The 25,851-nt window shown below is 34.5% G+C and overlaps 1 protein-coding gene and 1 long non-coding RNA gene across 2 annotated transcripts; both read right to left on the bottom strand.

The window, feature by feature from the left end:
- Positions 1-1,320: 1,320 nt before the first annotated feature.
- On the bottom strand, positions 1,321-2,706 carry LOC123655966. The gene is made up of 2 exons (XR_006743476.1): positions 1,996-2,706; positions 1,321-1,533 (listed from the first exon to the last, which is right to left on the bottom strand). It is a non-coding gene; the product is annotated as an uncharacterized LOC123655966 (long non-coding RNA).
- Positions 2,707-6,915: 4,209 nt separating this feature from the next.
- On the bottom strand, positions 6,916-22,091 carry LOC123655536 (striatin). The gene is made up of 9 exons (XM_045591309.1): positions 21,663-22,091; positions 20,282-20,530; positions 19,959-20,124; positions 19,688-19,870; positions 19,325-19,429; positions 17,457-17,641; positions 10,328-10,618; positions 9,658-9,918; positions 6,916-8,081 (listed from the first exon to the last, which is right to left on the bottom strand). The coding sequence occupies exons 1-9, from the start codon at positions 21,879-21,881 to the stop codon at positions 7,707-7,709; spliced, it is 2,034 nt and encodes a 677-aa protein (XP_045447265.1). The 5' UTR covers positions 21,882-22,091; the 3' UTR covers positions 6,916-7,706.
- Positions 22,092-25,851: the final 3,760 nt, after the last annotated feature.

Here is a 25,851-nt window from a genome sequence, read left to right as displayed (position 1 = left end):
ATGTAACTATTTGCAATGTCTAATTTTTTTTTATGCTAATCTCGCATCTTCTGGTCCTATTTTAAAACTCACGTTAACTTAGAAGGTAGTAAACTTTACTTTTAAAAACAATAATAATCACGTTAAAATTTTAATTTGTAAAATGACGATTCGAAAGTGCTTTTAAGCCTATTTGAATAAAGTTGTTTTTGACTTAATTAAATTTTAGTATAAAGGAGTATCAAAAGACTAGAATACATAAACACTAATGAATCTTTACAAATTGTGTACTAATTTCTGCTCGTGTAGCATGTTGGCGCAGAATGCAATGGCTCTGCTTTCTGCCCCGGGGGTTGTGGGCTCGATTTCCAACCCGAGATGTATATTTATCAATAAAAAAATGTAACTATACCAGTCGGCTGTAACCTAAACACAAGCATTCAGTTGCTAATCTTAGGAACAGATGACCGTGTGTGTATCTTATAGATGATTATTTATTGCAGTGTAATTACAATAAACCCATTGAAGAGCACATAAAACAAAGTTTGGGAGAGCAAAAGTCTTTTTGCTTTCGCCTTGGTAAAATTATACAAGAATGCTGTTGTGAAATGTGTGAAAATCTTAATATTTGAATTACTGTCGTGATATCGAAAAATAAACTTGATTACTAAAAAATGTGTTTTCTTTATAAGATTACGTATAGAATTATACAGGCATATAATTTTAGTGTTTACGTTTACTAAACAGGATTGATAGGATAGTAATTTATTCAACATTAGATAGGTAACATTTTTTGAAAATAATATTTTAATAGAAGTTTACTGAAATTAGAACGAGACGATTGTATATTATGAATGTTAAAAATAGAATAAAGATATGATATAAAAAGGATAAGAAAAAGTTAATAACTTTAGAACGTCAGTAACGAAAGTTATTTCATGTTTGTGATGACGCTCACGACTCGGATAAATAAACTAGAACTAACAGTCAGTGACTTATTATAACGCTGGTTTTGAAACCGAATTAATTTTATTTACAATAAAAAAAGTATTTGTATCTAATCATCAATTGAAACGTTATAATGAGACATGTATATTGAACAACCGCTCCGGTATAGTGGGCACCGTAATGGTGCGTGTGGCATGTATTTAAAGACCGGCAGTTTGCGGGTTCGATTAGTTGTTATCATGTACACTGATAGCGATCACTACTCATCGTAGGGAATATATAATATATACCCGCATTTGGAGCTGCATGGTGGATTAAGCTCTGATCCTTCTCCTACATGGGGAAAGAGGCTCTGCCTAACAGTGGGATATTCTATTAAAATAATAAAATTTATAAATCTTAGCAGTTATTTATTCTTTTAATAAAAACTGTCGACATTTATGTCGAGTTTAAATGCAGATTTATCAATATTGTACATCTTGCGGTGGCATATGCCGGTCATGCGGAGGGGTTGGTTCGAGATCTGGAGGCGGCGGACTCGGCAATTGCGCCAACTTCTGAGTTAACCAAATGAGGAAATAAACAAATAGTCCCATACCGGAAACCCTGCACGCAGACAACAGTAAATAGTTTATATATACCTAGTTATCAATATACATAATAAAACATTTTGTTTCTCACCTCAGAAAATCACTAAAATCAGTGTTCGAAGATTAAGGCTATATTTTTTTCCGGTTTTATTTTATTAGTAATATAAAAATAACAGTAGCTTTTCACTTCACTTTCAAAGCAAAACCTCTAAAATAATTAGCAGGTACCTACTATATCTATCGAGGCTGCCAAGCGGCTTATAAGGTATTTATTTATTTATATTAATATTATGCTATTCATAAGCGATCTCCATAAAAAAATATATTAAAAATAATTTAAATTTGACAATAAATTGACTATGAAATTAATTATTGTAAATCGTTCTATCTAACACGACCAAAAAATCTAAAAAGTAGTTCACAATATTGTAGCTACATAAAGATTTTTTTTTTAATAAGTATAACAAAAAGTACTTACATGCCCAACATTTTTTCAACTGAAACGCTTGTTAACGACTACCTACTTTCAGCAAATGATCAATAACGATCGCACAAGCCGATACTTTGTTTACCATTTGGGAAAAAAAACAAACAACACAACGAATTGATACGTAAGTATAATGGTATGTATGGTTAATGAAAATGAGTAAATTCTTAGTCTATATATATTTTTTTAATTTAATTAAAACATAAAGGATAACTTTGTTGGGTTATTTAAATAACAAAAAGATACCTATTCTGAAATTAAAATCTAAAACTGTAATGAGTGTAATGGTAAGATTTATTACTCGCACGACAAGAATATTACTAGTACCGTATAATACTGACATGAATCGTCCCGTAAACATCCTACAACTCGGCAAAGTATTGTATTGGCGTATAACTTCCTGCTTTCAGGTAACAAACATCAAGTGTGACACAAACCCAGACTAGAAACAAATATTTGAACAAATACAAATCTGCTCCTAGTGGGAATGAAACCCATGATCTCCAGCGTTTAGGCGACTACTAACACCACTGTACCATAATGGTAGTCAAATTAATATACATTCCTATTTAACTCAATTCAGTCTAATGTGAAAAATTGCTATTAATAAAAACCGATTTTAATAAAATAAAAACTTGTTACTTAAGGATAACATCGACGCCCCGGGGAATAGACTGGCAATAGAGAATAGTAAATTTTTACAGGACTAGAAATAAACAGTTTTTCTGTTACATCGCGTGTCCTAAACGGGCTATAATATTTTTTATCTACACTAATGTTGTAACATTCTACTTATGTTTCCAATACTTGACTTATAATTACTACTGTTATAGCACAGACAACAAAACACTCAATTTAAGCAATTTCACATGATGGTATAATATCCACATCGATATCGTAAAATCTCATTATAACATCGCGCGCATGCGCGCAGCTGCGCTCTCATTGGTTAGATTTTAATGGCGGCAAAATCACTGTGACAATACACGTACGCGTGAATTTAATTTAATAAATTAAAAGTTAAAAATGGATAGCGACGATGATATTTGTACGCCTCCGGATATTCTAGAATTGGCAACAAAATTAACTCACAATCTTTTGCCAGAAAAATCTAGAAAATTATATGAAAAAGAATATAATAACTTATTCCGACTCCGTCTACGAGCTCTACTGCTTGCCCCGCGACCGCAACAGCTGCCGGATTAATAATTAACATTAACTTTCAAAATTGTACCATCCAAAATTTGAACAATTATTATAAATAAACTATTGTCAGCTTTTACTCTTGTTGTTTGATTAATTGCATTAGTGAAGATAAAGTAGTGTATGCAACTGCATATAACACGGGTATTAAAACACTCGTTACTATTATGAAACTCGCTGCGCTCGTTTCATAAACTCACACTCGTGTACTGTAGCGATCGTTACTCATAGTAGGGAATATATCCGCCAACCCGCATTGGAGCAGCGTGGTAGATTAAGCTCTGATCCTTCTCCTACATGGGGAAAGAGACCTATACCCAGTATTAAGATATTACAGGCTGAAGCAAAAAAATTTTATACTTATTCTAAATTATTATACTACTAGCTGTGCCCGCGAGGCGCGACTTCGTCCGCGTGGAATTTAACAAAAAAGTTTTTGTTCAGTTCGCAGAATTATAAAACAAATAAATTTCTAAAATAAAAGTAGCCTCGGTTACTCTTTACTACACCAGCTATCTGCCAGTGAAAGTCCCGTCAAAATCAGTCCAGCCGTTTCAGAGATTAGCCGGAACAAACATACAGACAGACAAAAATACCACCTTGGGACTTAAAAAGCCGACCGGTGGCGGGATAACCATCCGACTGCTGGCTTTGAAGCACACAGGCCGAAGACGGGCAGCAGCGTCTTCGGTGCGACAAAGCCAGCCCTGCGGTCACCAACCCGCCTGCCCAGCGTGGTGACTATGGGCAAAACACATGAGTTCGCGCTATTTTTGGCGTGAACTTGTGGAGGCCTATGTCCAGCAGTGGACTGTATAGGCTGTAATGATGACACCTAATCCGGCCTTGAAATATTAGGCATTACAAATAATTACTGTTATGTACTATTAAGACTTTAAATTTTTAACCGACTTCCAAAAAAGGAGGAGGTTCTCAATTCGACTGTATTTTTTTTTAATGTATGTTACATCAGAACTTTTGACCGTGTGGAACGATTTCGACAATTTTTTTTTAATCGAAAGGTGGTGTGTGTCAATTGGTCCCATTTAAATTTATTTGAGATCTAACAACGACTTTTCGAGCTATATCTAATAATGCGTTATTACTTGACGCTTTTTTCGTCGACCTACGTTGTTTTATACCGCATAACTTTCTACTGAATGGACCGATTTTGATAATTCTTTTTTTGTTGGAAAGGAGATATCCCAAGTTTAGTACCATGAGAAGGAAACCACGATCTGATGGTGGGATCCCAGAAAAATCGAGAGAAACTCTTGAAAATCCGCAATAACTTTTTACTGGGTGTACCGATTTTGAGAATTCTTTTTTTGTTGGAAAGAAGATATCCTCAGTTTAGTACCATGATAAGGAAACCAGGATCTGATGATGGGATCCCAGAGAAATCGAGAGAACTTCTTGAAAATCCGCAATAACTTTTTACTGGGTGTACCGATTTTAATAATTTTTAATTTAATCCAAAGCTGATGTTTGTCATGTGGTCACATATAAATTTTATTGAGATAACTACTTTTTGAGTAATCGTTGATAACGCGTAGTTACTTGACTATTTTTTCGTCGATCTACGTTGTATTACTCGTCGATGTAATTGAAGTCGGTTTTTTTTCGTTTGCGAGCAAACACAATTATTGCTAACAAGATCTATTCAACAGGATTTTTTTTTTACATTTTATTTGTATATAATTAAATCATTGTGGATGGTTTAAGTGGAAAAATAACATCTCCCCTTAAACAATCTTACCTCGCCATATCTATCTATTAAATGTATCATAATAATTTAACAGTCAAAGTGAAAAGTTTAAATATATTTTTGAACTTTCGCTTCTAACTAGTTTACCTAAAAGTGTTCAAAAATTTGTAGGCTTTATAATGCCAATCAAAATATTATATATAAAGTGAGAATTGTAGCTTAATCTACCACGCTGCTGCACTGCGCGTAGCGGAAAAATTAGATACTATGATTAAGGATCGCTATGTATCTATGAAATCTGGGACAGATAGCTTTACATGCTCTCTGAGGCAAGGTGGGGGAGATTCACAAGGACACACCCAGAACGGTCACGATTATCACGAGCGGGAATTGAACCCGAAACCGCCGGTGTTTAGAAACCTACACGCCACACGCACTACTTACACCAGACGGATACGTGAAGTAGAAACTTGTACCCGTTGAGTATGAGGACTATGAAATTTCGCACACTTATAGTTTATATAGAGGAGTGCAGAATGCTAATATTTTTTTTAAATTATGCATAAAAATATATTAAATCAATAAAAAAAACATTACATACACTACCATGTATTTGACACACACACGCATATTATAGGTAATATTTTGTTGATTGTCAGTCTGTAGACAAATTGAAATTTTTAAAAAAAATGCTTTATTTTCTTAATTTATTGGTTTTCTTTCATTTAAATTTTTAATTATTATACCACTAGTATATATAAATAAGTATTCATTCATTCATGTCGTATATATATATATATATATATATATATATATATATATATATATATATATATATATATATATATATATATATATATAGAACAAAAATATTTTCTACAAAATGAGTTGAATGATAATGATAAAAAAAAAACTTACCGTTTCTACTCCTTAATTTGACGAGTGGCACAGGATTCCTAGCTTCTTATTTTTATTGTTTAATCCAAAATTAAATGAACAGAACAGAAATTCGTAAAATATATTACATTATATATTAAAAAATATCAATTGTGGCAGGTATTGCTCACTTGTAAAATCCTCAATATTTACATTTACAACATATTATTGTATATAAACTAAAAAATTGTCTCTCACTAACTTTATAACTTTAATGGGGGATAGATAAGTAATGAGAAATTAATTCGTATGAATTTTAAGTGAATAAACTGATATTTATTTATAAAAATCCGTGTTACATATGTTTTTATAGCGTTTTAATAATTCTGTTAAATATGGCACATAATATGGGTTCGTTAAAACATTCGAAGTACGAAAATTTATTTATAGTTACGCTGTTAAAACCTAAAAACACCCTAAAATGTTTTACTACATCCAGGAAATCACTAACACTACTTTCTAAATTTTCTATATACCTCTTCGATAATATACACATACATAAACTAATATTATGGATACCTCTAAGGCACGAAAATAATGTGAAAAGGCCTATGCGAATCGGATAAACAATTTTTATTTAGATTTAAACAGAAAAAAAGTTGAGTTTATAAACGTCATTATAGTTTCCATTTTTTTTTCCAAGTCATCGTCTACTCATCAGCAATATAAAACCTAGAGAAAAAGCTCAAAATTGACAGCTATGTGCTGTCATTATAATTACTACAAATGATAAGTTATCAAAAATGTAAGTTTATTTTAACACTCACGACTTCCAAGTCGATATCACGCCCATTGAGTACTTATAACCTACATTATTGCTAGGTTGAAATACCTATGTATTTTTTTTTTTCATTTTAGTTTTATTAATAACGTCAAAAAGTACTTCGCTAATAAACAATGAGGTAGAGTAAGTTATTATTTTCCACCTTTTGACAGCTAAAAAAGTATAAAATAAAAGCTTATATCAAATAACGTCATGAGTTTGTAAAATAGTATTTAATATCCGTAAGATAAAATATGGACTAAAGTAAGGATTATGAATGACAAAATAAAAAAAGACATGATTTTCGGTTATGTTGCTTTTTACTATCAATTTTGGATGTATGTGTACAAGTATGAATTCGAGGAAAATAAAGGAGTATGTATGTAATGTTTTTATATTATATATTCTACATCGCAGTATTCATTATGAACAAACATTACTTATGTTACTTCCGATATAGTACTTCTACTCATTCATATTTTTGTTCGCTCGCTCATCATTGTATAAGATATCGTAAGAGCAAATTTATTCAATACAAGAGACCAATCAAGAGTACTATATAGATCCAATCGAGTTAAATTAAAAAAGTATCAGCTAAACAAACCTCTTCAGTCGTTCTCTGCAAATATTAGCAAATACTGCATAAAATCTAACTGTACAGACACATAACTCGAACGCATCAAGGAAACATCGTCGATATCCTCATGATATTTATTATAAAGGTCCTTACAGTCGAATAGAAACGAACAATATTCTCACTGCATATCGTAAAATTGGTGAAAAAATTGCGATAAAAACCTAAAATTCACATACTGAAAATCTAAAAATATATTATAATAGATTTCAAATGTCTATACATAGATGAGTGTTCACTACGCGCTCACGACGAGAGCCGAGGGCGCGTCCGCAACGTTACAATATTAAATACGTTAAAACGAACCGGCGAGGCCGGCGGAGCGGAGCTCGCGACCGAACCGAAGGGACTAGACGTAATCCGAGAGTCGCGGTCGCCCTACGAGGGATGACGCTCGCTACTGCGTTAAGAGTTCGTAAAAGTAAAATTACATATAATACGATATCATACGGGGGCGCTCAGACGAAGACCTTGGCCAGGCCGTCGGCGCCGGCGCTCGCGATGTAGGGCCGCAGCGGGTGGAAGGCGACGTCGAGGATGCTCTCGTCGAACTTCTTGCGGTGCGCCGTGATCTCCTGCACGCAGGTCTTGGTGTCGAGGTTCCACAGGCGCACGGAGCAGTCGTGCGAGCCGGACAGCAGGAAGAGGCCGTTGGGGTCGAGCGCCAGGCCGGTGACGGCGTCCAGGTGCGCCACCATGGCGTGCGCGCAGCGGCCCGAGCCCGCGTCCCAGAAGCGGATGTGGCGGTCCTCGTGCGCCGTCACCAGCAGCGGCAGCGTGGGGTGCGAGCGCACGCGGTTGGCGGGGCTGTCGCACGCCACGCGCAGCACGCTCTGTCGGCGCGCGCACAATGACATTACAAACTTACTGTTAGGTATTGTTGTAGTAAGGTGCAGTCAAGGTGCTTATTCTATACTTAATAGTTTTATTTCAACTACATTACTTATCCATTATTTTATTTTATTTTTGTTTCTCATATCTAAACAGTTACATTGTATCATATCGATGGCTCCTAAGTATACTGAGTCAACTAACAACTTTTGATAATTTAATTTTTTAAGATATTAATAACATTTACTTCATTACCTATCTACCTATGTAAAAAAAAAATAAAGTTATTAAAAGTAGAGTTGACTCAGTATACTTAGGAGCCATCGATATAAATAATGGGAGCATTATAAAAGGAGAAGAGTGTGTGTTAAAGAGATGGAAAGAGTATTTTGAAAGTGTTTGAAAGAAAGGAAGTACGAAGCGAGTATAAATGTTGATGAAAGTGAGATAAACATGGATGAAATAGTGAAAGCGTTGAAAAGTATGAGATTAGGTAAGGCTGCAAGGTATGACAAGATTACCGTCAAAATGCTGAAGGCTGGACATGGCATAGTGGCTAGCCAGCTGTACCGCCATTTCAATTTGTGCTGGCGAAATCGACAAGTACCGGGAGACTGGTGCAAAGCCGTAATCTATCCATTGTACAAGGGAAAATGGTCACGGCAGGACCGCATAAATTACCGCAGTATAAGCCTCCTCAGCGTCCTCGGTAAATTGTATGCAATAATGTTGATTGAGAGGATTGTGAATGAAACAGACGAAAAAGTAATGGGATTCACAAGCGGGATTTAGAAAAAGAATGGGATGTACGGATCAGGTCTTTTCTTTGCAGTGCATAGCCGAAAAGTGTTTGGCCAAAAACAAAAGAGTCTATTGCGCAGTTTTGAATTTAGAAAAGGCCTATGATAGAGTGATGAGGAATGAATTGTGGTCAGCATTGTCCATGAATGGTGTGAGCAGTATCGTCATACTAGCATTGCAATCTCTTTATAGGGATTCTATTGCTTGTGTGAGGATAAACGGGGCATACACTGAATGGTTTAATAACGAAAAAGGTGTTAGACAGGGATGTGTAACGTCACCGTGGCTGTTTAATCTGTTCATGGATGGAGTTCCGAGACCAAATAAGGGACGTCTTGAAAAAAGGCGAGGTCAAGAGTACCCTAAACCGAAGAGCATGTATGAAGGGAATAATGAAAGTGGACGAAGCGAAAGAAGTGTGTAAGGATCGTAGCAAGTGGAACGAAGTGGTCTCTGACTACCCCTACAGGAAAGAGGCGTGATTATATGCATGTGTAGCGACATCTATCTCACGACATATAAAACTAGAGAAAACTAACGTATCCTACATCGCGCTATCAAAGTTATCAGTGTGATTGAGTATATAATTATACAAGGACCCGACAACAACTGTTCGGGCGGTAGCCCACCAGACACAACACAGTGTGGTCGGAGGATCCTCCCTTTTCAGTGGTGGATGAGGAACTGAACAAATCCCAAATATGTATGTATGTAAGAATGATTATGAATGAGATGTGCAGACGGGGCTCGGGCCGACAGTTCCCGACGCCAACGCACCTGGCCGGTCTCCAGGTCGAACAGCAGCAGGTTCCCGTCGCGGTAGACGACGGCGGCGCGCGAGGCGGCGTCCGCGAAGTCGGCGGCGGCGGGCGCGGCGGCGGGCGCGGCGCCGGCGTCGTCCCGCAGCGTGGCCAGCAGCGGGCGCGGCGCGCGCGGCGCCCACAGGCGCGCCGTGCCGTCCGCCGACGCCGACAGCAGGCGGCCCTGCGCGCTCGCCAGCGACCACACCGCGTCCGTGTGCTCGCGCAGCACCGGCCCCTGCGGGAGTGGCTTGCGTGAGCGTTAGCTGACCCGCTCAAACTGTACTTATACTTTACTTCAATCACGTATTTTTTTAATTTCAAAAATTTTACGAAAATATTTCCCATCTAATCCTCCTTTTTTTTGTTTAATTTAAATTTTTAAGTTGTCCCTACTAATTACATATTTAAAATCGGCTCATTTTGTTTGAGAGGATTTCGTTTAATATACACTCCGCGACTAAACTTTTGCACACTACATATTTAGTTTTGTCACGGAGTTTATACAAAACATACGCCTAAAGAAGTTGATGTGCCTATGTTACGTTGATAAAAACCTTAATAATTTAAAAACATAGGTCCCACAAAATTAATTTGTTACGCTACAAGCGTCTGAGTTTTTCTTACGTTACACTCAAACCACCCACCTGCACAGAGGGATCGTACGGATCGTAAGGATCAGCAATAGGGGGCGGTAAGTTCCACACGCGGATGGTACCGTCCAGACCGCCAGAGAAGCACTCCTCGGAGCGCGGCGCGCCCATCGCGAGGCAGAGTACGGGCGCGGTGTGGGCGCGGAACGTGTACAGCGGCTCCACGTCGAGTCCGGCGGACTTCTTCGCGGGGACGGTGCGTTGCAGGTTCCACAGCTTGAGGGTGTGGTCCTCGGAGGCGGTTACCAGCGCCGCCTCGGTCGGATGGAAGGCGAGCGCTCGCACCTTGGGTAATCGATTAACATTATAATAAATATCTATAACATACAAACACGGTCGTCTGTTCCTAAGGTAAATCAAAAAATTAAAAAATATCTTAATGCTTGCGTTATAGGTGACAGCCGGTATATATATATATATATTTTTTTTTTCGATAAATACATACAAAAAATACCTATCTATATAACACGTAAGTATAATACGTGAAGCAAAAACTTTGTACCCCTTTTTACGAAAATTGCGCGAACGGAGGAATATGAAATTTCGCACACTACACATAGTTTATATAGAGAAGGAGTACAGAACGCTAATATTTTTTAAAATTATGCAAAAAAATATATTAAATCAATGAAAAAAAAAAAACATTACACACACTACCATGTATTTGACACACACACGCCTATCTCTTTTATTGATTGTCAAACTATGTAGTGAAATTGAAAAATTTATAACTGTGTGGCAGACGAAAAAAAACCGACTTCAATTACATCGACAAGAACAATGTAAGAAGACGAAAAAATAGTCAAGTTAATACGCATTATCAAAGATTACTCTAAAAGTTGTAATCAGATCTCGATGAAATTTAAATGTGACCAGATGATATCGGCTTTCGATTAAATTAAAAATCATCAAAATCGGTAGACACAGTAAAAAGTGATTCGGATTTTCGAGGGTTTCCCTCGATTTCTCTGGGATCCCATCATCAGATCCTGGTTTCCTTATCATGGTACCACACTTAGGATCTTAGGATATCTCCTTTCCAACAAAAAACGAATTATCAAAATCGGTTCATAAACGACGAAGTTATATATACTAGCTGACTCGGCAAACGTTGTCTTGCCGCTAAACGCTATTAAAAATAGGGGTTAGTGGTAGAACGGTGAAAATTTAAGGCTGTATGTATTTTTCAACGCCAAATCATAATAAAATAAAAAATAAATATAGATAAATTATCTAAAAATTTAAAAAAAGTAGAGTTGGACTACCCTTACATTAACAGGGGGATGAAAAATAAATTGCTCGATTCTCAGACCTACCCGATATGCACACAACATTTCGTTAGAATCGGTCAAGCCATTTCGGAGGAGTTTAACTACATAAACCGCGACACGAGAATTTAATATATTAGATACTAGCGGTGCCCGCGGCTTCGCCCGCGTTGAAATTAGTGTGTCACAAAGTTTTCCCAGCAAACTTCCAGTGAAACTCTAATCAAAATCGGCTTAGCCGTTCCGTAAACCTTCCTCTTGCAAATGGTGGAGCCCTCTCTCCAATGGTGAAACCGCATGAAAATCCGTACAGTAGATTTTGAGTGAATCGATTACATATACATTTGGGGACTTCGTTTTATAATACACTAACTGTTGACCGCGACTACGTCCGCGAGGTTATGAAGATATGCATTTCTATTAAGATGTTTAACGCGAATTATTTTTTTATTTCAGTCACTTGAAATGCTTATCAAACTGAGTAACTTTTTAAAAGGCACAATTTAGTATAATTTAATAGTTTTTTTATAAAACCTCTCTATACACCACATTTTTAGTTTTATTTTCAAGCTGTATATGTTTCATACAAAATATCAACCCCAATTAAACCCCCTTAGCGGTGGAATATCGTAAAATCCATTCTTAGCGGACGTCTGCTAACTATAATCGTACCTACCAAATTTTATCTTTGTCCAACCTGGATGGATAGACCATCCAGCGGTTTTGAGTTCTCGTGATAAGTGAGTCAGTGACCTTTCTCTTTTATATATATATAGATTACGATGCATTATTTGGACACCTCCTCACCATCTATAGAGCATAATTATATTTTAAATTTCAAGTCTCTTACTTCAAAAACATAAGACTTTCATACAAACTTCTGACCCCCGTTTTATCCCCTTACGGCCGAACCCAATATTCAATCTAAAGATAGAGATAGGTAGTTATCATCGACTGCTAATAACTAACTATCTATCCTTTGTAGTTGTCCCATTAATTAGCATAGGGGACTACTATCTCCAGTTAGCTGTAGATAGACCGGCTACCTGAGCTCTTCCTTACATTACAGTATACGCAGCGTCACAGACGGCCTCAGTTATGTTACACAGATGTTTTGTAGTATTTAAATTTGTCATACAAATGTTTCTTGTTCTTGTTTTATAAAAATATGGACAAATTAATTTTTACACAGACTTTTTAATTTATAATAAATGATATTATTTTAATATGGAATCCATGGTAAATCTAGTAACGGAACATTTTAACACGACACGAAAAGACGCTACGACGCCATTACGCTTTAATGAATGGTCGTTTCGTTTGAATTTGTATAATTTTTTTACAAATCAAAATTCAAATTATACAAATCATTGCAAATTATAGGTACAATCATTCACCAAATTGTTTGTTTTATTCACAAGATGAGTAAAGTAAGTATTATTTCACAAGAAACTTATTATTTTTATTCAATTAATTGTTGCAAAAGAGCAATATCACTTGAACTGCTACTTGAACTTGAGTCTGCCATTATTTTTCACTCGAAATTAATTTTATTTTAAACAAAGAAAATACTTTTTCAATTAATAAATCTTAGTTATCCCCCGAAAACTATAGATCGGATATTGTTGTTACTAAAGATAACCAACGTTACTGACAGATAGAACTCTATTATTATTGGGACGCTTACACTGTCATTTTCATACGAACTGTTATCTCTAGTAAGCTATCCTCCCTCTCGTCGATAGACAGCTTTGAAGGATAAGATTGCCTATCGTCGACAAGTTTATTGGGTCAGTAAAATGAATGATAGATAGATATTTCTGTCTCTAGTAGGACATAACCAGAGATAGATTGAATATTGGGTTCGGCCGTTAGGGGTCGATTTTCGTAAAATCAGCGGATGTCTACGCCCTATAAGGAGCCTTTCTGCCAAATTTCAAGTTTGTAGGTGTTATAGTTTCGGAGATTTTGTGATGAATGAGTCAAGCTTTCATCCCCGTTTTAACCCCAAAAGGGAGTTGATTTCTAAATATACATTATTTGAACACCTTCTCATCATCTATAGAGCATACATTTTAAATTTCAAGTCTCTTACTTCAAAAATATAGGACCTTCATACAAACTTGCAACCCCCGTTTTACACCCTTAGGGGTCAAGTTTCGTAAAATCCGTTCTTAGCAAATGTTTACGTTTTATAAGGAGCCTACCAACTAAATTTCAAGTTTGTAGGTGTTATAGTTTCAGAGATTTCGTGATGAGTGAGTCAAGCTATCATCCCCAATTTTAACCCCAAAAGGGAGTTGATTTCTAAAGATACATTATTTGAACACCTTCTCATCATCTATAGAGCATCGATTTTAAATTTCAAGTCTCTTACTTCAAAAATATAGGACTTTCATACAAACTTGCAACCCCCGTTTTACCCCCTTAGGGGTCGAGTTTCGTAAAATTCGTTCTTAGCGGATGTCTACGTCCTATAAGGAGCCTACCTACCAACATAGATCAAGTAAAAAAAGGTAGATAACGCACCTAGAACAGAAAACTGAAGCCACTTTTTTAAAGATGTGTGAGTGAGTGAAGTGTTGACATCTTTTAAAAAAAGTCCCTAAAATTTTTATTAAACAATTAATTTAATATAGGTAAAATGGGTATGTGAAAATAAAAACCTGTTTATAGTTTTAAATAAATTTACTAAAAATAAAACAAAAAATCGGTAGAATAATAAAAAAATATATTCGTAAGATAATCGTATGAATGGACACTTCCTATCCCCTCTGTTTATCTCTTTTCAGTTTGCAGTCGGTTTTTTTTTAACTATTTTTCTTAAACCTAGAATCCTTTATGTTGTATAAGTTTTTTAAATTTTTGTCGCTTAGAACTCAGAGTCATCGTCATTGTTTGCATTTTACTAATATGATGTAGTCTTATATTCAAATATTTTTCAATCACTAATCGTATTAAATTGACTTTATGCGCATTGCCAGCATAATCGTGGTCATTTTCTCAGTCTTACAGCCGCTACCCATTCACCTATTATTAAAATATTCGTTGGAAACTTAAAACCATGAAATTTGATAGTAAAATATGAGTACCTAGTTTACTCAAAAATTGTAAAAAGTTAAAACATAAAACAAAGGAGTTAATAATTCATAAATATATTTTGATTTTTTTATTTTCAATTTATGTAACATAAAATAACACGAGAAAAAAAAAAAACAATAACTATGTCTACTTTTTACTTCATTATTTTTCTGATTGCGTACAATTTACTTACCCACATTTTGGGGTATTGAAAAAAAGAACTACTGGAAACACTCCCGTGGTACGTCATTTCGTGACATTGAAATTATAAGTTCCGAATAACCTCAATATTATTTTGGAATAACAATAAATTTAAAGTTTTATATGTACTTACGTGTGAAACGATATTCTTTCAGATTTTTTGTTTACTTTGGTATTGTTTTTGCACCATTTAATCACACAAGACGACATTTTATAAGCAAAGTTACTGTATGAAGCCTCGTGACATACTAACGAAAATGAGCGTAGTTTGATGCATATGTGTGCGTGAGCGCGTGTATTTACTTGAAGGAGCCGAGTTTTGTGGCTTCACTAACAACAAAGGCCGCGCATTATCTACTTTTTTTTACTATATCTATGCCTGCCAAATTTCAAATTTGTAGGTGTTATAGTTTCGGAGATTTCGTGATGAGTGAGTGACCTTTCGCTTTTATATACATAGATATACGGTCAAATTGAGTAACATCCTCCTTTTGTGAAGTCTGTTAAAAAAGGTTCTTTATTTTCATAATTTTTTGGTTTTTTAAATTTAAATTTGTGTTTTTATTTACATGTTTATTAATTATTTATACTATTATTATGTTTATATTATTAGATTGTAGGATTCACTTTGTTTTGCCTTTTTGATGACCCTACTTTGTATTATTTTAAAATCTCCTCTACCCCAAGGTTGTCTGAAAGAAATCGCGTACCGCCTTATAAGACCGCCTTTGTGCATATTGTTTCATTGTATGTCAACTTTTATGCACAATAAAGTATATTTCTTATTATTCTTAAATTTTTAATTATGGTCGAATTTCGACCTCTGGGCGACCACTAGTATAAATAAATACCTATATTACACCCAGACTCGAATCGGCGGGAATCGAATCCACAACCCCCAGAGCAGAAATCGCAGACCCAGGTCACTGCAAACTGTGCCAACAGGCTAGTCAAATATGATTGACGAATAAACAATCTTAAGCTTCAGTACCTCCTTAATTTGACATTCGTAGATAAAGTCGGTAAATATCCCATCTATACTAATATTATAAAGAGGTAAAGTTTATAACTTTGTTTATATGTAGGGGATAATCTTCGCAAATACTGATCCGATCATGAAAATTCTTTTACTAACAGAAAGCTACACTATTCAGGAGTGACATAGGCTATATTTTATTGTAATTGAACAAAAAATTCAGTAAATAAGAAAAAAATTAAAATATATCAAAATGGTATATAAACTAGTGCCATCTATCGTCACTTAGAAAACAATCTATTAGTCTTTCGACGTTATTATTTAGTCTTATTTTAGTCCATCGACGACGTTTTCTCGATTTTTGATAGATGGCGTTGGAGCAACATATTATTTATTTAACTGCTATAAAATTTGTTCTTTAAAGTATGTTATTTGGTTCTGTAATTTAAAATAATAAATACACGGGAGCAACATATTATTTATTTAAGCGCTATAAAATTTGTTCTTTAAAGTATGTTTTTTGGTTAATATAATAATAATTAACGCCCAACGAAGTGGGCACAGGTCGGCTAGTTTTAAATAATTTTAGTCATGATGTTAGTGAGGCTGATTTCACTATGGACTAATAAATAGCCTCACGACATATCTGCATATATATGCATTTAAAATTTATCAGCAGTTTACTTCTTGCAAAACTAAGAATTAAGATTACTTCTCTTTTTAGAATATTTTCTTCAGTATAATAAATCCTTTTTAACCAAGACAATTCGTGACAGTAGCCGTGCAGATGATGCTTACTAATTTTTGACTTATTTATTACTTACTACTAAACACAAGAACAGAAATTATTGCTTAAAACTTAACGACAACTGCCTAAAATGTTTAAATGAAGTATACTTTTCAAGAATAACGCTTATTTTATATAATACAAACTAAAAAGACCCGAAAATAACGAAGGAACCCGAGAATCCCGATTCTTGAAAAACACACCGGTTCTGGAAACTATACTTCGTACTGCGAACCAACGTAGTGCAACAACAAAAAAAAAGGTAAATAATAAACGTATAATGAAATTGTGCATGCATTAAGGTAGTATATTGCTAGTAGTGCTGTTAGTCAAGAATATGTAATACAAACTGAATTGTACGAGATATTACTCGACAATTTGCGCAATTTCACCTGTGTCGAAGTTTATACACGCGAATGTTCTTTTTTTTTAAATGCTGAATAGTGTTTATTAATTTTTACTGAACAGTTTTATTTTTAAGTAAATTTTGTATGAGTCCAAATAACGCTTCGTGATAAACTACATCACAAGCAGAAAGAAAGTCGAAATTTCACATTTCGTATCTGAAAATTACAGACAGGTGTATAAAGAAGAATAATCTTATACTAAATGACCCCCCTAAAGATAGGAAATCCTACGACAAGGGACCTAAAACAAGATTTGACGTGAACGGGGATCAAAACAGCGACTGTTAGCACAACAGTCTTTAGCCGTGACCACTTCACCAACCGGTCGTCATATTAATCATTCAACGAATTTCTTTATACATAATTATACTTAAATGATAAATAAATAAATGTAAAAACTTACGCCATCAAAGTGAGAGCGTAGAGTATACTTTGCGTTCCACGTCTTCCTGAAGGATTCCTTACTAGCGTTGGCCACGTCGTATCCCTCGGATTCGTTACTGACAGTGAATTGTGCTAATTCACCAAGAGCGAGAGGTTTTTCATCTGCCTCACCTGCCCCGACTGCCGTACCAGCGGGATATTTTACTGAAATAACACATAATTATGTTACTGTAAAGTAGCTTAAATTTAGCAAAATACCAATTCTTAAAGGAATTTGGATATAAAAGCACTAAAGATCTGCCTGCTCCTATGTTAAAGAAAATCCCAAAGCTATGCATTTTTGGTTTCATTTGAATAGAACAAAACAAATAATATTGTTTTCTTATTTTTTAGTTACTAGGCCTAAGACTATTTTTGGATTTAAAATGTAATCTTATTTTGAATCTTCAACTGTCAACATACCTTGACTCTATTCATTTGGGCTTTAGACAAAATGTAAACAGAGAACATAATGTTTGTCAAACTTTGTTCTTTGTTTACATTTTAGTGAAATAACCACTGTTTTTAATTTTATGTTTAATTTAATATACCGTTTCCTATTTATGTACCTAGCAGCTATCCATGCTATCCTAATGTTGTATTGTCTGAAAGCCTGACTCAGAGTGTGTAACACTGCCAAACATTGTATATGAGTGTTAAATGGAACAGTATAGTGTCTGAAAACATTACTAAGGGGCATTTTTATTAGTCTAAATCAATATTTATTTAATTTACAAATATTTTTTTAATAAGTTTTTGTACTTTAACAGTTTACAGTGAAATAAATAGTTATTTTAGAATAATAATTATTTCAACCAACCATAATTTTAAAGTATTTTTGAATTAATAAAATATAATCATTAAGTAGCCGAACTGAATATATTTACTTTCAGCAGACATTTTATAGAAGTAATAATTCAATTATTGTAACAAAACCTATACCAATAACAATATGAATAATTAAAAATCACAAGCAGAGAGGAACATATTTAAACGCGACTTTTTCGAGTGTCGAGCACTACATATGTATATACATATGTATACATATACACATACACACATGTATGTACATATGTATTTGACTTTGAGTGTTGTTGATGAAAAGCACTTTGACAAACCCAGTGTTACACAGCGTTGTTTTTTATGTAATTGGAAAGCAACCATCACTCATCACTCACTTGAGGGTGCTCAATTTTTACACTGTGTTTGTTAATAATAGAACAAAGTATTTACAAAAAAAATTCTAAATTGCATGACATTCATATTTAAAATAATAAAAAATAAATTCACCAATAAAATTGTTTTATAGTTAGTACTCTCCACTTTTTTTGTAGTTACAATTCAATCAACAACATTATATGAAAATGCATAAAAAATTTCAATATTATTTATAACTTAAAATTAGTTATTTGGTATTTTAAACTTAAAATTAGTCAGAATAAAGAAAGGAAAAGTATAACTTAAGCCAAAGCCAAAAATAAGCAAATGTATAGTGAGCAAACTATACACAATAAATAATTGTATTCCTGAGTTATTGTCACTTAAGACTTTCTTCCCAAAATTACACTTGTTTTACAATTGTTTAACATTAATTCTATATATAACTATTGTTACATATCACATATCATTTTTATTAATAATGTAATATATCAAGAATGAACCTTTTTATAATGCCAAAAGGTACAATAGGCATTATTTCTCTGCAAAAAAATAAATTCAATTGGATTCAAATGAATAGTGCAGTGCAGTGCAGTGCAGGGCTCAGAATTTCTTTCAAAATTTATTTATTTAGTATAAAAACTATGTAATTTTAAATACAATTTAGTAATAGAGTATATCTTAACTTACCTCCAACGGCATATTCATCCCCTTGGCCCCCTCCATCAGCCTCACTCGCTGTTAGTAGATTAAACTCATTTAACACTTCCTCAGCTTCGTGGTCGACCTCCTCGCCTTGTAGTAGCAATTAAAATATTATTTTATAATGTGTTTGTTATAGGGATAAGTAATTAAGGAAATGTGAAGAATTTCTGAGCCACTGTCTTCATAATTATGGCTAAATTATTATTTAAGTAAACATAAAAAAAGCAATGACAAAATAAACAACAATATCAAACATATTAAAAATATATGTGAAAAAAATAAATTAACTTTAAAATTGTAAGCTTTGTGCGATCAATTAATTTGATTAAAAAAGTAAAATGTAAATACCTTGTTTAACTGCAGTATGATGCATTTGCTTTGCCTCTAAATCATCAATCTCATCCATGTCCATTTCTTGATTTGCAAGGAATTCAAAATTAGCAAACACCGCTGCTGTCTCTTGTACTGAAAGTCCTTCATCACTATAACCACTACCTTGTGATACTCCACTTTTACGTTGATCTTTTCCACCTAAAGATAATAAAGATAAGAGTGCCTATTTCCTGTTATTCAATTTGTTATTTATCTAAGCAATATTTATAAACAATTAAGATCATACCATAATCATACATCTTGCGACTCAAAGCAGTATTCATTGAATAGTGCTGTTGCTTTTCGCAGTTTCTATAGCTAGTTTCTTCTCCCTGTTCCTCATTGTTTAAGCCCAGTAAAGTCCTTACTTTGTTTGAACGTACATCAAGAATTGTATCTGTATAACCTATTTCCTATTAAGCAAATATAAAATATCATACAATTAATAATACAACTAATATGTGGAAAATATTATAAAATAATCATCAAATGTTTTACATATATAATGTTAGGTTAATAAATATGTATACCAAAAATCACATGCTTATACAGTATTTCTTGAACTTATACCTGCAGATACTGTTTAATTAATTGGCGCCCTTGCTTCCATTGGGCCCGTTCAGCCGGTTCAGTTTCTTGTGAGGTTTCCTCCGGAGGTGGGCGCATATCACCCTGTTGGAGTTCTACTCCATACTTAAGCTTATGAAACTTCGCCCGTTCTTGTTTTAATGCATACTCAAGCATTTTAATCCGCCTTACAAGATCGTTTTTTAGATTCTCTTGACCCTTTTTCTCTCCTTGAAGAAAGGCAATCCTTGCCTATAAAGAAAATATTTTAATTAACCAATTAAGAATAAAACTATTAAGTAATATTAATTATGACATATATAACCTGATTTTATATTTTCCTATTCAATTAATGTTGTACAAATATATTAATTATATATATAAACTGTTATTTATAAAAGTTTGACGACACAATGTATACATATATGGCTATCAATATCTACCATAGCTAAAACATATTTATTATAGTTATATTTAATTATGCAATGTTCCTCTTACAAAATATAAAAATATCAAAAATGTCAGGAAATTATCGAAAACTATAAATTAGATGATTATATTGTTTATTAGTTTAGTGTTCTTTTCCTTCTTTTATAATAGTGTACAGAAATTATTACTTGCATCTTAGTTATTATTTAAGTTAAATTTACAAATGATGTGAAATGAAGATTCACTTGTTTGTTCCACAGATTAGATTATAAGTTACAGTGGTGCCAAAGTCACAGGCACCAGTCACCAGATTTGTAAAAGTTGTGTATATACTATACCACAACTTACAACATAAACCTAGCGCATGTATATATAAAATAAAAACAAATTCTATTGATAAAATAAAATTATATTTTAAGTCCAGTAAAATTAATATAGTTTTAGTAGTGCAGTGAAATTTAACAAGCGTTAAAACTTAATTATCACACATGTGGTATTTGAACACTGAATTCATTTTAACCTAATTAGTAATATCATTTCATGAATGAGATGTTTTGCACTGTATAAACTTTTATTTATAAAAAATAGTATTCTAAACTAAATGAAAACAACAACAAAGAAAGAAAAAGAAATCTATACTTCAAAAGAAGAACATCAATAAAAACATAAAACAATTTGCAAGTTTCTAAATCAACTTATTCTTAATAAATCTTGCCAGTGACAATATCCAATGACACTTCTAACATTCATTGTATGTTAAAAGGAACTTGTATTGAAATAAGCATTGAAATTTAAAATTCTATGTCTAAACAAAATCTTGAGGCAATTAACGAAATTGACAGAATTGGACGAGATTACGTGGGTGTTACGAAAGGAAAAAAATGAAATAAAAATAACCATTCAAATAATGAACATATTGACTTCAAAATCAATAATAAAATCATTTTAATAATACCTCGAATTCGGCTCTGTCCACCTCCCATTGTGATCTCTCGAGTTCGAATCTCGCCCATTCATGTTGAATAAAATGCAAAACGCCCGGTATTGAATACTGGACACTTTGACTAGATTCTTCATTTTGTTTGTTATTTACACTAACTCCTATCTGAGATCCCACTTGCCCTCCGTTATGGTGAGATACGGAGCTATCATCCATGGCTGTGGGGATTTTCATGACATGGCCACCATTACCGTACTTGTCACAGACTTATGAAGAACTATAACTTGAACTAGGGAAAATCATACACTAAAATATCATTTTTATCTAAAATCTAACTAGTGTTCACGACGGAGACACCATCTAAAACACTTTTTAACAAGGTATTCATGAATGAAAAATTATTGCATGACGGAATACAAAAGTCGAAACGACGTCCGTCCGCTGAACATTGCTTTTTACTTTTTTAATTTTAAAATGTTACCATTTCATTAAATTTGCCTATGCCTATCTATTAAAAATACTATTAAAAGACAAAATGATACATAACATTCTAAATTCGTATATATTTTACAAGAAGAAAGAGATTTACTTAGAGATGAGATTAAATCACTTATAGAATTTTACACTTTAAATAGAAATGAGCTTTCACCTATTTAAAATATTAAAAGAAAATTTCTGTTCAAGAAAACACAACATTAAAAAAATTTTACGACATGATAAATATTTGAGTGTTTATATCGTATCGGGAATGTATTGTAGCAATAATCATAACAATGTGAAGTCATTATATAAAGTTATATTTTTTGAAGTTACACTTCTGTACAATCGTTGTGATTTGAAACTCGATAAAACGAAAAGGCTGTGTGGTTACGGCAGTACAGAATATAGCCACTCCCTCTCTTCCCGTGGGTGTCGTAAGATGCGACTAAGGGATAACACAGTTCCACTACCACCTTGGAACTTATAAATCGAACCGATGGCGGGATAACCATCCAACTGCTGGTTTTGAAATACACAAGCCGAAGACGGGTAGCAGCGTCTTCGGTGCGACAAAGCCAGCCCTGCGGTCACCAACCCGCCTGCCCAGCGTGGTGACTATGGGCAACACACGTGAGTTCACGCCATTTTTGGCGCGAACTTGTGGAGGCCTATGTCCAGCAGTGGGCTGCGATAGGCTGAAGTGTGTGTGTGTGTGTGTGTGTGTGTGTGTGTGTGTGTGTGTGTGTGAGTGTGTGTGTGTGTGAAACGAAAATGCAACACGATAAAGAAACAAACACATAAATGTATAAGAGAGAATAGGATATATATAATACATTACACAGTAGTATTTAATATTATTGTAGAAAAATTCTCTCGTAGACTACTATTTAGAAGTCTCACTTTTGCTGTGCACGAAGTGCACACACACTTTATTTTTTCATCAAAGTCTATTTAAAAAGTAAATTAATCTACACATAGGTGCAGTTCTTTTTAAGCCAGCCTTATATGAACTTCTACTCTTTTTTTAAATACGCCCAACACATATATCACAACAAGACTCGAGGTGGGAATCGAATACAAAATCCCCGGAGCAGAAAGTAGGGTGACTCAAAACTGCACGACTGAGCTTTTCAAAGTCAAGTTACGCATAGTTTTTAACAACAGGAGGTAGAATAGGCCATTAGGACCCGATTGTACTCAATTAATAAACTACAACTCTTTTATTAATATTTCAGAATTAATATATCCCATAAATAAAGGGGTATTTAATGGTAATAAAGAATAATATAGCAAAAAATGTTCAATTGGATACCGAAATCCGTCAAATAGGTATCCGTGAAATAGCCGTTATCCACGATCGATGAAACAGACCCTTGGTAGCTAATATCTTAAACAACGCGTTTAGTTGTAAGCCTAACTTGAAAATAGATTTTACATGCATTGTACTTAGGGCCTGTTTCACGAGTTGTGGATGACGCTATTTGACGGATAACGATAGAAATCACGGTCTTATACACAAGTCCAGCAACTTCAGAGGTGGGACTGCTCGACTGGGAGTACGTCGGCTTAATGGTTTACAAGCGCTAGAGGCATAGCCAATTGCAATAAAACGTCGCTCAATATAACCAATTACAATGAAGCGTCATCTCAATATAACCAATTACAATTAATAAAGCACTCAACCGGCGTCACAATGACTAATGATATATAGGCAGTGGCATACAGCGTCGTTAACGCGAACGAAAGTTATGACATCTTAATCTCTCACTATTGAAATTTAACTTAGTTTCCTGACCTTTGTATAAGACCGTGATAGAAATAGACCGTGATAGAATAGAATAGGCCAGTAAGGCCTGTTTCTCCTCAATTAATAAACTGCAACTTTAAAAAAAACTTTTTACTGTCGGACGCTATCATCCGTCAAATAGCGTTATCCACAACTGGTGAAACAGGTTAGGTATTTATGGTGTACAACTTAGAATTTGTATATACCACTCGTATACGTGATTTAATTTAATGAATCTAGCCATGGGCATATCCACGGTGGGGCAAGATGGGGTGCTTTCTCCACCCTGAGCCAAAGCCAATAATAAAACTTTTAGATTTATAATAATATAAGAAATAAAAGTTCGGATATCGTACACAGTTTTTTCTTTAAAAGTTATATTTTACCTAAATATCATAAACAATCGTACCCGTTTACACTAATTTGGCATTGGCTTTTTTTGAGGAAGGGATAATCTTAAAAATGTTGCCCGACTTGTGCGAAAACCGAGCTATGCAGGATTTTTACTGGGTTACGTGGGTTGCTTGCGCAAGCACGTCTACTGCTCTTCCCGTGTCTCGAACCACTCATCTTTTGTAGAGCCCGTCCCATGAGGCAAGTATATTGCCCTCTTCACATTGTTCACAGGTGTGTACCGCAGCAGGAGGCCATCCCAGCTACCGTCATCCTCAGGACCGAATAACTGAAAATGACGTATGAGAGTCCTCTCTCATCCATCCACAGCCCATTGTGCCCCAGGGCAAGGTGATCAAGACCTCTTCGCTATCCACGCCCATGATAGATGAATTGTCCTTCGAAACCTTGGCCCGTACCGCTTGTGTTCATAGACAAAATATATAGGGGGACGGATACGGTCGAAATAATTGTACTTATATCGTCTCTAGTTTTTTTTTTTTTTTATTACCCGATTGATTATAAAGTTGTCTAATAGAGTATGTATCTATTTAGCATTGGCTAATGTGATTGCCGTTCTAGGTGAGTTATTTTTTAATATTATATCAAATTATAAAACTAAATTCAATTTGTTTGAACGGTCCTCAAACCCATTCTGTACGCCAAGGCATAAATTAAACGAATATACGGAGTAATAAAAGTTTAATATTTTTAAAAATCTAAAGTTGGTGCTAACTTTAATATTTAACGCATATGTATATTTCTTTTAAACTAAGGCTGGCGCCGACTTACCCTTAATATATAAGCATTTAAATATTTCTTTTATATTTGACCGCACCGATTATATTAATTAGCTTCATCGGATCAACTAGTGGAGTAACTCCTTTTATTTGCTTAGGTACCAATAGTACTAAACAGCACTGCGTACGTCTCGTCATTCGATTTCACAACACCAAAGCCGTAGGGCTGGCGCACACAAGCGTAAGCTATTCCTGTTTATATCATAGTACTCTGTGGTTATAGGCTAACTTAAGCACACAGAAGAAAAGTTTTTTTGAGAGTGGGGGTTAGAGATGATGTTGATGCTGCCAGATGATTTTGAGAATGAGAAAGAAAACCGTAATCTTCGCTCTTAACCTTCGATAAAAATTTGAAGAAATTTTTTATTTGTAAATTTATATTATTAAAATCATCGACGACTTCCAAAATGCGACGATGTTCTAAGGTATCGCTCATGTTGCACTGCACTACTTTTCTCACTATTCGCTTATGACGTCACCACAGTGTCGTCCTTGGTGTCGTCTAGTCTATGTTTGACAACGGCGTGTAGTAAACTGATTAGTGATGAATAACTCGTCATTTTAATTTGAGGATGAGGAAGCCTTCATTTTAGCTTTTGAAGCCTCACGAGGTATCCCTCATTTGAGGCGACTTGAGGCGAGGTATCGTACGAGGACAGTCGAATTCATCCGATTGTCCAAGGAAGCGGCAAGCGTGAGTCACGCATGTCTCACGAGTAGCTAACTTATAAACGATACACTACTT

The sequence above is a fragment of the Melitaea cinxia genome, chromosome 8, assembly GCF_905220565.1.
Source record: "Melitaea cinxia chromosome 8, ilMelCinx1.1, whole genome shotgun sequence".
NCBI classification, from domain to species: Eukaryota; Metazoa; Arthropoda; class Insecta; order Lepidoptera; family Nymphalidae; genus Melitaea; species Melitaea cinxia.
Note: the sequence above shows the minus strand (reverse complement) of the source record. Positions and strands in the feature narration are given on the sequence as shown.

Excerpts from the sequence above, each read along its gene's own strand:
- LOC123655536 (XM_045591309.1), bottom strand. The coding sequence starts at position 21,881 with ATGAAAATCCCCACAGCCATGGATGATAGCTCCGTATCTCACCATAAC. Across the intron at positions 19,871-19,958 it reads TCGCAAGATGTATGATTATG|GTGGAAAAGATCAACGTAAA; the intron begins GTATGATCTTAA and ends TATTATCTTTAG. Across the intron at positions 9,919-10,327 it reads CGTACGATCCCTCTGTGCAG|GGGCCGGTGCTGCGCGAGCA; the intron begins GTGGGTGGTTTG and ends CCACTCCCGCAG.